Source organism: Gorilla gorilla, chromosome 5 (genome assembly GCF_029281585.2).
Source record: "Gorilla gorilla gorilla isolate KB3781 chromosome 5, NHGRI_mGorGor1-v2.1_pri, whole genome shotgun sequence".
NCBI classification, from domain to species: Eukaryota; Metazoa; Chordata; class Mammalia; order Primates; family Hominidae; genus Gorilla; species Gorilla gorilla.
The window spans coordinates 146,589,497-146,602,352 of record NC_073229.2 but is presented as its reverse complement, the minus strand read 5'-3'; the positions used below and the strand labels follow the sequence as shown (position 1 = coordinate 146,602,352).

The window sequence follows — 12,856 nt, the reverse complement described above, 5'->3', positions numbered from 1 at the left end:
TCAATAAAAAAAGGACAGTCTTTTCAACAAATGGTGCTGGGAAAACTGGATATCTACATACAAAAAAATGAAGTTAGACCCTTACCTGATAACATATATAAAAACTAACTTCAAATCAATCAAAGACCTAAACACAAGAGCTAAAGAAACTTTTAACAATAGTAGAGCATGACATTAGACTTGGCAATGATTTATTAAATGTAACACTAAAAGTACAGGCAACAAAAGCAAAAATAGACAAATGGAACTACATCAAATCTAAAAACTTTTATGAAAAGAAGACTACCAACAGACTGAAAAGGCAACCCTCAGAATGGAAAGAAGAAAGTGCAAATCATATATCTCATAAGGAGTTAATATCCAGAACATAGATAGAACTCTTAAAATTCAAAAAGAACAAAAGACAAAAAAACCCCAAACAACCCGATAAAAAACGAGCAAGGAAGTGAGTAGATATTTCTTCAAAGAAGATATACAAACTGCCAATAAGCAAATAAAAAGATGGTCAGTAACACAAATCATTAGGGAAATGAAAATCGAAACTAAAACAATATACCACTTCACACCCATTAGAATGGCTATTATCAAAAAACGCATAAAACAAGCGTTGGCAAGGATGTGGAGAAATTGGAATATTGGTGCATTATTGGTGGGAATGTTAAAATAGTGTGGTTGCTGTGGAAAACACTATGATAGTTCCTTTAAAAATTAAACAAAGAACATATAATCCAGCAATTCCATTCCTAGGTATATACTCAAAAAAAAAAAAACCCAAAAAAACAACAAAAAAACAAAACAAAACAAAAAACCATAAAAGCAACGACTTGAACAGATATTCGTACCCCACGTTCACAGTAGCATTTTTCACAACAGGCAAAAGGTAGAAGTAACTTCAGTATCCACCAACACATGGTGAAATATATATGGATAAAGTATGGTATATACATGCAATGAAATATTATTTCACCTAAAAAAGGAAATTCTCACAAGCTACAACATGAAAAGAACTTTGAAAACATTATGCTGTGAAATAAGCCAGTCACAAAAGAACAAACACTGTACAATTCCCCTTATATGAAGTTTCCATAATAGCCAATTTCAGAGACAAAAAGTAGAATGGTGGTTGTCAGGGGCTGCAGGGAGGAAGGAGTTAGAAGTTACTGTGAAATGGGTATAAAGTTTCAGCGTGGAAAGATAAAAATTGTTCTGGAGATGGATGGTGGTAATGGTTGCCTAACAATGTGAATCTAACTTAATGCACTTAAAATGGTTAATTTTATGTTATGTATATTTTACCACAATTTAAAAAATTAGAAACTAAAATGGAATAAAAAATCTCAATAATAATAGAAAAATGTTAAGTATCTAAAAATAAAATTTAAAAATATACAGGAACTTTAAAAATATTAAAACTATAGAAATACAAAAGGAAGACAAATGCAGTATTGTAAACGTGTCAATTCTCTCTAAATTAACCAATACATTAAATTCTCTCTTAATTAAAAAAATGATTTGTGGAGTAAAGATGAATTGATGCTATCATAACCAAATGTTAGGTACTTAAGTTCATTTGTAAAAATAATTACATAACAACAGGAAAGAAAATATTGAGAACAATGGGGAGGAGTATTTTAACCCTACCCAATATAGATTATAAAATTATAGTGTTAACAATTTAGTACAAAAGAAGAAGTGATTAAATAGATGAATGGACTGACTAGAGAGGATAGATGAACCAGCAAATCTATCTGAGAATTTACCAGGTAGTAAGTCAAGATGGCATTCAAATGGGGGGATAATCAGGACAGAAAAGGATTAAGAAATTTTCCATTTGGGAAGAAAAATAAGAGCTCGATGTCATCTTACTCTTTACAAGCAAGCTTTTGGAGACATGACATAATAAACCCAGAAGACATATAGATAAAATATAAATTTATCCATGGAGACTGCTAGCTTCCTACTCTATCTCTACTCTCCTCTACTTTCTTCCTAACAGAAACACAATTTTGATGAAAAACACATTGTGAAATTTAGAAGAGACCCAGACTCATAAATGAAGAATGTAGAGCAAAACAACTAATGATTTTCCCTTATTAGATTAAATTTACAACCCTTGACAATAACCAGTATTGGCAACTAGGTAATTATCAAAATTAAAATGCATACATCTTTTCCTATCTTAAAAGAACTTTCCCTCTTATACCTTCTTTTTCAATCTACCCATTTGTCTTTTCCTTAACTGCAAAATTTAACAAGCAGGTATTTTAAACCCCCCTTCTCCAATTCAGGACCATCCACTTACTCTCACTGAAAACTGCTTTTGGTTCCCTCACTCGACTGAAACCAGATTTCTAAAATGTCAAATATCAAATTCAATGCCCTCTTTTCAGTCCTGATCTTCCTACACCTCTCTGTGGCATTTCATTTGGTACAACTAACAATCTCCTCCTTAAATGTTCTACTCTCTGGGCTTTGATGCTAAACACTGTTGAGTCTCTTATCTCTCATATTTCCTTTCAATTTTCTTCCACCTATCAAATAAGAGGTAGCTGTGTTTTCCAGGTTTTTATCCTTGATCGTGGCACCATTCATATTCTTTCCTTAGAATTCATCCACAGTAGGGTATCTTATTATTGACTTTATTTTATAATAAACACATCTACAGCTCTGTCCCTGATCATCTCAAATTACACACTTCAATTTAAAATGTTAACATTTTTTACACTATGTTCTTTAACTCAGTATGTTCTAAACCCATTTCCTGTTTCCCCCGAAGTCAATCTTTTCTTGTGTCTTCCATTCTACCAAGTCCCTTCCTCACTAAGTCACCCGACTACATTTGATGTCAAAAAAAAAAAAATGAAGTTAAAAACTCTCATTCTAACACCTAGTAAGGGGGAAACATTAAAACATTCCCTTTAAAAATTAAGAACAAAGCCAGAATCCCATGATAATTGCTTCTACTCACTCTTAGTTACTGCCAAAAGAAAAACGGAAGGCATAAAGGTCTGAAAGGAAGAAAATAAATGTCAATCACAGATACTATGGGTGTACTCAGAAAACTGAAATCAGTAAAATGATTTGCTCACTGATTTATTATCAATATACAAAAATTACTTGTATTTCTAATTACCAGCAACAGCTAGACATCTATTTTTAAGTCAAGAACACCATTTACAACATATATAAGATATCCAGGAAGAAAATGAACAAAGATCCACAAGACCTAATAGCAAACATAAATCAATAAAATGAATTTAGAAATATGCCTTGTCATGAGAATACACAACAAAGAGATATCGATTTTCCCTAATCTGATTTATATAGTTTTGATCCAATTGCAGCAAAAATCCAAAAGGCTTTTTTTTTTTTTTATGGAACTTGATTTTAAAACATATGTGGAAGAGCTAAAGACCAAAAATACTTAAGGCACTCCTGAAGGATAGATTACCCTACCAAAAGACTTTTTCTGAAGCTACAGTAATTAAGACAGCAGAAGACAGGCACAGGATAAATTGTCCAATGGAATGGCATAAAGACTCCAGAAACAAAACCACTGAATGTTTGTGTCCCCCAAAATTCTATGTTGAAACCCTTGCCCCTGATATGATGGTATTTGGAGGTAGGGCCTTTGGGAGGTAGTTAGGTTCAGAGCAGGTAATGAAGATAGGACCCCCCAGGTTAGATTAGTGTCCTTATAAGATAAGAGAGACCAGAACACACACACTCTCTGTCTCTCTCTCTCTCTCTCTCTGCCATTGGGAAGACAGAGAGAGAAGGCAGCTGTCTGCAAAGCAGAGAAAGCTCTAACCCAGGAACTGAAATGGCCAGTGCCTTCATCTTGGACTTCTCCGCCTCCAGAACTGTAAAAAATAAATGCCTGTTGTTGAAGCCACCTGGTCTATGATATCTTGCTACGGCAGCCCAACTGATTAAGACAATATCTATATGTACTTGTGACGTAAGATAGAAGTGGCAATACAGATCATTGGAAAAGGAAGAACCACTCAGTAAAGGTGCTAGACAACTAAAATGTAAAAAGCCACAAACTGGAAGATATGGCCAAAACACAAACTCGAATATGTAGAATATATAGGAATTCTCACAAATAATAAAAAAAAAAAACAGAAAAATGGCAAAACAAACATTTCACAGAACAGGAAACACAAATGGCCAACGAACGTGAAAAGGTTTTAGAACTCATTAATAATCAAGAAAATATAAATCAAAACCTCATTGAGACAATGCTTTACATCAATTAGATTGGTAAAAAGTAAGAATAACAAATACACAGTTTTGAAGAGGCAGATTAACAGAAAATCTCATACATGGCTAATAGCGGAATAAGCTGGTGTGATCTCTTTGGAAGATAATTCACACTATCTTGAGGTTAGACATTTCATATCCTATATCCCAGCAATTCATATGAGTGTACAGACTTTAGAGAAACTCTTGCTTATATACACCAGGAGAGATATACAAGAATATTCCTAACAGCATGTGACACAGTTGATCTCTTTCCTGAGCCATTTTCTTTCATTAACTTCTGTGGGTTCACTCCCTTGATTTTCCTTCTTTTTCACTGTTCCGTCTCAGCCTCCTTTGCTGGCTTTTGTCTTCATACTCTCTAAATGTTGGAATAATACATCTTTTGGTTCCTTCTATCTTCACAGAAGATGATTTCATTAAGTCTCCTGGCTTTACCAGTTACAAGGTCCAAACTCCACCCTGAATGCCAAAGTCTTATACTCAACCACCTATTCAACATTTCCACTTGGACATCTTGGTGTGTGGAAGTCAGTCAAGCTGTTCAAAAATACTCCTGTTTTTTTTCTAGCACTGCACTTCCTCATCCCTTTTGAAATTAGGTGTGGCCATATGACTAGGCATGGTCAAATTTAAGAAAAATTAAACAATTTTCAAGCTGTTTCAAATACTATTAGAGATCCATTTTTAATCTCAAAGTTAATATGCCAAAAAGAATCTCTAACATCTTTCCTCAGCAAATGGATTTATCCTGTAGTTCAAACCAAATTTATGAATCATTTTTAACTGTCGTTCCTCCAACCATAGCCAATTTATCAATTTATCAGCAAATCCTGCAGCTTTGCCTTCAAAGATTTCAAAGCTACATCTCAATACCTTGACTGCTGCTACCTTAGTCTCAGCCATCAATATTTTCAATACCATATAGGAAAACTGTGATAGTCTTCTAACTGGTCCCCTCATTTCCAATCTTCTTACTATAGATCTAGGGCCCTATACCATCTGCTCCTGCCTACCTCCCTACCCTCACTCTCCTAATTACCTAAAGAAACTCTAATCACATGGGCCTTCCTGCTTCCTTGAACAGCCACATTCAAGGCCTTACCTTTTGTCATTCCCCTTTGGCCCATCTTTTCTAATCATTTAGATCTCTCCTCAAACATCATCTCCTTGGAGAGGCTTTCCTCATCACCTTACCTAAAATATCCACAAATCCTAGTCTGTTTATGGGCCAGTTATCAATTTATTGCTCCAAATTCATTCTTCATTGTCTGCTCTACAAGCATAGAGCTAGGTTCCTTAAATAAATATCTTTCTTTTTCTAGGTGCCATGATGTTAAGTTCTGTCAGCAGGGGATAAAAGAGAGATATTACAAGAAAAAGGAGTTCTTGTTCCTGACTCATGTATCCTTGGCAAGCTTCTGCAGTGGAGGCAGGTTCTCCAGTGCCTAGCTCTTGATATTAATGGTGGTCAGCAACACTCAAAGACCATCAGCTTTCACTGGTGCTCCCTCTCCCTTGGGAGGTTTCAAAGCAGAGTATCTCTAACAAGATATCTCCCCATAAACAGTTTTTTAGAGTACTCCAGAACACAGATTTATAAACTTTTTCTTAAAGGGACAAATAGTAAATTAGGCTTGCAGATTATAACATCATAACTCTACCTTTGTAGTGAGAAAGCAGATATAGACAATATGTAAATAGATTGGGCATAGCTGTGTTCTATTTAAACTTTATTTATAAAACAGCTGGCAAAAGGACTACAGTTTGCCAACCCCTGACCTAGAGGGCATATTTCCCACCAAGTTTTGAAGGATGCATTTCCAGTAAGTTCCACCAGAGCAACACCAGTGACTTCTCCGCTACTGAGTCATGGCCATATTCCTTCCAATAAGGTAAGAATCTTAGCCTTGGCAAAAAGGGTTCTTACTTGGGCACTCTATCTCAGCCCTATCAGTAGTGGCTGCTTCTTAAAACTATTCTTGTATTCTTTTAATTTTCTTTAATTTCCCTGATATAGTCAGTAACTCTATTAAACTTACCCTCTTGAAAATACCTGTGGCTTCTGACTTATGATTGCATCTTAACCAACACACAGTTTATCTTGGTTTTTTTTAAAGGCATTTATCACTAACTGAAATGATATTGATTGTGTTTTGCTTCCTTTTACTTTTTTTTTTTTTTTTTTAAGAGACAGGGGTCTCAGTATGTTGCCCAAGCTAGCCTCAAACTCCTGGGCTCAAGCAATCCTCCCAACTCAGCCTCCCCAGTACCCAGAACTACAACATGCACTACCATACCCAGCTTGTATTTGCTTACTATTTACTGATATCCACCACTCAATGTAAGCTCCATAAAGGTAGGCACTTTGGTTCACTACTGAATGAATTCCTAATACCTAGCACAATATTAGGTCATAACAGATTCGTAACAAATATCTGTGACTGACTAATCTTTGGCCAAATAAACTGAATTTTTAGAATTTCAACTATTTGATTATATAAAATAGGGAGATGACAATAATCTCTTGCTATACCTGTGCTCACTCTCTCTCACATACACTCCTTATTCATTCACATCACTCTATCTCTGCTTATTGTATTCCCTCAGTCTCTATTCTAAAATTAGTAAATAACTTCTTTGAGTGCAAAAATTCACCTTCCTGTCTTTTAAACCTGTGAAGTTCAAGCAATACAACACAGAATCTCCCTAAGCATTTTACAAGGATGAGAAAACTACTAGTGAGTGAGGTGGGAAAGATAGGCACCTTCTCCTTAAACCTTACCCACAAATGTTGGCAAGAGTCCAAAGAGTAGAAACAGTCGTTACTCTCCAAGTTAACCTTTTGGCACTCTTGTTAGAACACTCAAAATATTCCTAATAATCTAATACTTCAGCCACATTACTTTACAACATTTTTCGGAACAGAAATTTGTGGCTTGCCAATCTATCATTTTTAATATGCACCAGCTACTCTTTTAGAGTCTTTAGCTCATTCTTTCTCTTATATATACAAATAAAAATACTTGAAAATCAATCTTTCAACTTTTCTGCAGGTCCATCTAAGTTGGATTTTACCCCCATCCTCCCACACTTGTAGTCTTTCTTATTTTCACTTTGAAATACTAATATAATGCAATGGTTGCTGGGATGTTCAAAACAATACTAGCACTTTGTGAAGTCCAAGGGCCTACTGCTCAAATTCATCCAAAACAGCTAGAAAACAATGGAAAAATTCTGTTTTTGCTCTCTCTCCCTCCTACCTATTTCCTAATTCATCTCTGCTGACATGAGGGGGATAGAGAAGCAGAGAATGCCAAAGGGCACAAAAAGGGGGGAAAGCTGGGTATAAAGTCTTTGGTGGAAATCACTTCATTTTCTCAAACAATCTGAAGAACAGAGACAAAGGTAACAACACTGACAAAAGGATGACCTTCCAGTTCTTTCCTTCTTTTATACTGCTTCACTTCAGCATACGTTGGTTATAACATTTCATTAACTCGTAAAGGCTGCTTTTTACTATATAACTTCATTTAACCTCTACAGCCTTGTCTCTGAATATCAAGTTTCACCAGTTGCTTCCAAGCTAATATGTGCCCTCTCTTTAGGACACTTAAGATTTAAAACAGTTTTAGGTCGTCTGACAGTACAATCTCTGTACTTGATTCTGACAACAGACTACCAAAGCCAAGAACAGTTATATAAAATTTTACATTTAAAGGAAACGTTAAAAAAAATGAAAACTTTTCATTTTTGTTTTTCAGAAGAGTAAGAAGAAAATGGAAATATGTAAAACATATTTTCTTTTCTTTCTGTTTTTTGTTGTTGTTGTTTTGAGACAGGATTTCGTTCTGCTGTTCAGGCTGGCTTGCAGTAGTGTGATCTCAGCTCATTGCAACCTCCGCCTCATGGGCTCAAGCCATCTTCCCTCTTCAGCCTCCTGAGTAGCTGGGACTAAAGATGCACACCACCACACCTGGCTACTTTCTGTATTTTTTTGTAGAGACAGGGTTTCACCATGTTGCCCAGGCTGGTCTCAAACTCCTGGGCTCAAGCAACCTGCCCATCTTGGCCTCCCAAAGTGCTGGGATTACAGGCATGAGCCACCACGCCTAGCCACATTATGCTTTCTTAAAGACAGTCTGGAATTAAGGCATTTCTATTATTTTAGAGTCAATAACATATTTAAGTATAATTTCAATTGTTCAGATTATTATATTCTTGTATTTAATGGTGAGAGGTATTATTTCCCTTTTCAATTTTGTCATATTGCAAATTTCGAGGAAAATTAAAGTTATGTACGTCGCCAGAGATATTATCCAAAGATATTACCAACTGCGTTTTCCAAAACGCAATTGGTAAGAGTTTTTTTCCCTTGCCTTACACTCAAGGTAGAGAAATAAATTATTTTCCACCATTGAAAAAAAAAACTGCACAAAAGCTTGTCTGGTTCCCAAAACAACTGCTTCTTCTAAAAGTTCTCAATGATTTTCATAGTATAAATGCTAAATTATCTCAACAGAAATACAACACAAGTTTGAAGGAAACCAGAAACCACCATAAATAGCAACTTTCAAAACATGAGAGTACCTGGGCGCCGGTGGCTCACACCTGTAATCTCAACACTTTGGGAGGCCGAGACGGGTGGATCACTTGAGGTCAGGAGTTTGAAACTGCCTGGCCAACATGGTGAAACACCGTCTCTACTAAAAATACAAAAATTAGCCAGGCATGGTGGTGCGCATCTGTAATCACAACTACTCGAGACGCTGAGGCAGAAGAATCGTTTGAGCCCAGGAGGCAGAGGTTGCAGTGAGCCGAGATTGTGCCACCGTACTCCAGGGTGACAGAGTGATACTCTACCACAAAAAAAAAAAAATGAATATGATATAGTGTGATATAGTCTCTGCCACCTGGAAATTCAAAGCCTGTTGAGGACTATTATATCATCATTCCTACCACTCTCATTACATTTTCTAGGGTTTCATTTATTCATCAAAGAAAAGAGAAAGATGAAAGTAACTTATTTTGGTTTTTCCACCTAACATTATTGTTAAAGTTTTACTTTTCAGTATTAGCACTGCTTTTAGAAAAATCCATGGAGAGCACAAATGAGACAGCTGCCTAAGCAACTAGGCTTAGCCCTAGACAACATTTATTCAGAATTGTCCATTGACTTGTGGCAAGCAACATTTTGGCATAAAACTAAATATGATGTCAACTTGTATTAAGTCTAGTTCTATTGGTGGAAGACTGATCTGGGAGCTCAGAAATCTATTAGGGTAGGGGTGTCCAATCTTTTGGTTTTCCTGGGCCACACTGGAAGAAGAATTGTCTTGGGCCACACATAAAATACACTAACACTAATGATAGCTGATGAGCTTAAAAGCAAAATTGCAAAAATATCTCATGTTTCTTTAAGAAACTTTATGAATTTGTGTTGGGCCGCATTCCAACCCATCCTTGGCCACATGTGAGCCTCGGGTTGGACAAGCTTATGTTAGGGTCTTATCTCCAATCTTGGCGAGCTGTATAATTATGGATAAATAATCTCACCCGTCCAAGCTTCAAATCCTCATCTACACAATGATGAGGCTAACCTAGATGATCTCTAAGATTCATTTCAAATATAATTTTATCTTCATCATTCCTACCACTCCATTACATTTTCGAGGGATCTCATTTATTCATCAAACAATTATTAAACACCTAGTGTGTCTCTGGCATAGTGATCTCACTGAGCTTACATTTTGATTGTCCCATTGGCATATTAGAAAATTGGTTAACACATAAGCTTAAAGTTAATAATGGGATTAAAAAACGGTTAAGTGGCTTGTTTATTTGGCTTAGAACTCATAGAATGATGCATTTACGGATCAGTACGAAACTCTCCACATTTGACACTGCTCAGAAAATAAGAATGTTATTAAAACACTGTTACTAATCAGAATTTAATAGGCCTACCACTGACATGATACTCTGATTAAAAGCAACTGCCAATATATATAGCCCCTATTTCTGGCCCATAAAAGACAAAAAGGTATGATAAAGTCAGCTTTCATGGGGAGAGAATCTCAGTCCAATCTCTAACACGAATACATGTCTGAGTAACAGTCTGTACTGATCCTTCTTGTCAACTTTTAATCCTTCTAACTGATGAAAAGCATGAGACATGTGTTTATTTTAAGTACATGCTAGTGGCTGGCTTTCTTATTTTCACCTAGCTTTGTACAATTGTACAGAATTCATTAAATGCTTAATATAAACACTCACGCCCCCCTACTCAACTCCAAGCAGGGAGTGGGGCTAAAAGGATAACTCAGTTGCTCATAAGGAACACACAAAAATTGAATCCTAGAAGGAAGTCAGAAAAAAGAACAAATAGTAACACAAGGCAAACTATGGTATCACAGAAGTCAAAACTTCAGGGTCTTAATATGGTGCTCACTCCCTGTTAAGACAAAAGTAAATAAAACTGAGAGTTCCTATAATAGGAGGAGAACAGGAAAGAAAGGAGGACGGGAGATAACATTTACTCAGCACTTAACAGGTGCCAGGCACTATGCAGGTAGTTTTCACTTATTCTTCTCAAGAACTACACATATGAAAATATGCCTCAATAGGTGATCATCTACAATAAGAGTTAACCACTTCCCTTCATAAAAATGATTCCAACAGCCTAGGAGTGTATTCTAATGCACACGCACTGTGGATTTAAATAATCATTCTGCCTAAAATCTTGTATTTGGGACTGATATAGGTCTTGGGTCACCTAGGCAACCCATCCATCTTACGAAAGATTTAACTTAGGCCAGACAAGATAAAGGGCTGGACTAAGGTCATCCTTGTTTAGAACCAGAGTTGAGATCAAACCAATAATCAACACATCGATATGCCCCTCTGCTGGTAACTGTTCAGCGAAATTTAGTAACTACTAAGTTACCACCTATTAGTACTTTATTAAAACAATCCTAATAATCCCATTATACAAATAGCACAGAATCTCAAAAGAATAATTTGTTAATTTCTATATATTTTTAAAACCAACTGATAAGCAGTAACCTGCGTTTGAACGTATGTCTATTGCCCTGACTGCTCTCCACATAAAGATGCCAGATGCAAAGCAGTGTTAGGGAAACCGGGGGTGATCGGTCGCTGAGGTAAAGATCGCCTCCTATAAAGCCCCACGTTGATGATCCTGGCCCTGGGCTCCCTGTCCCCTCCGCGATTTGTAACCCCTGAGCCGGGCGGGAGGACGGAGGATGAGTGTGCAGTAAAGAGGCTCCCGCGCCCTCGGCTCGCCGATTCCCCTCGCGACGCCGGGCCGGTTCCGAACGCGGACCGGACCGTTAAGGGGCTGCCTGGGCCGCTACGCCCCGCGCGGGCCGCCCCTCCCCCACCGCGGCCTGAGGCGAGCGGCGCTGCCGGCCGGGCCCCCGCGGCTCCCCGAGCGAACAATACAGGGGGTCCCCCGCGAGGCCGAACGCCAAGGCCCCGCACCGCGGGCCTCGCAGACAGCGTCGAGCCGCAAGGCCGCGAGAGACCACCCCGCAGGAGAGCGAGTGAGGAGGCGGTTATTCAAGGGGTTCAGAGGCCGCCGTGGCCTGACCATACCTGGCTCCAGGTGATGAACTCGTTAGTGTGGGTTTCCTCCACAAGCGTCCACAGCTTGCTGAGGAAAGCCGGCACGTTCGAACTCTGCTTCATTGTTAACGCGGCGCAGGGATTCCAAATTCTACACCCGAACGCGGCGGTAGCGGCGGCGGCGGCGGCGGCGGCAGCTACGGCAGCAGCTCCCCGAGAACGCCCACAACGCAGGCGCAGCAGATCTTGGTCCCCGCCCCCCAACCCCGCCAGGCGCGCGGCAAGGCCGAGAGGCCGGGCGGCCGCACGTGACGGACGAGTCTCTGCGCTCCGCCTGTGCGCGCAGTGGTTCCGCGCCGGTCCCGTCTCTGGCCAATCCCAGGGGCCGACTGCACGACAGAGAAAAGCGATTGGCTGCTGCTGACATGAAGGGGGTGGGAGCAGAAGGGGGTGGGAGCAGAAGGGGGCGCTGCCTGCTCATTTGCCTTTTATACAGAAGCCTTGATGGTAGCAGACCTTAGGCTTGGGAGACCGTGTTTGGATGTTTCACGTGGAAACAGCTTATGGTTTCTGGGCTGTGGCTGGGAGGCTACAAAAACCCTTCAGGGCCTTTGAGTCATAAGTTTGGCAGGCAAAGTGTGGTTTGCACCAGTTTAGAGAAAGGATCTATTTGCATAAGGAACAAACCAGCTCTCAAGCATGATGTGCTAGGCCCCAAATTGAAATTGTCTTAAAAATAATGAACCTTGTTCTTACATTTTCATTGGGAGAAAAAGCCCTCTTTAAAATATGTTTATCAAAAAGAGCAGTTTAAATAACTCACTCTCTATTACTTAAAACTGTAAACCAGGAACTGCAATTGATACATCATGTGCTGTTTTTAATCCAGTCATCAAGTGCCTACTCTGTACCCAGAATAAAAAGAAATAGACTCATTTGTACTATTTTAGTTAATTAAAATAGTTTTTCCTGCGTATACTTTACAGATATATTCTTTTTTGCCTGA

The 12,856-nt window shown here is 38.5% G+C and overlaps 1 protein-coding gene across 2 annotated transcripts in view; it reads right to left on the bottom strand.

Moving 5' to 3' along the window:
- HSF2 (heat shock transcription factor 2) overlaps nucleotides 1-12,235 on the bottom strand; it is a 33,496-nt gene extending 21,261 nt beyond the window's left edge. The window contains exon 1 of one of the 2 annotated variants that reach the window (XM_004044612.4): nucleotides 11,881-12,235. In XM_004044612.4, coding sequence (XP_004044660.1) covers nucleotides 11,881-11,973 — 93 coding nt within the window. In that variant the 5' untranslated portion in view covers nucleotides 11,974-12,235. The remainder of the gene's footprint in view (nucleotides 1-11,880) is intronic. The other variant, XM_004044613.5, reaches the window with a different exon arrangement.
- Between the last annotated feature and the right edge of the window lie 621 nt (nucleotides 12,236-12,856).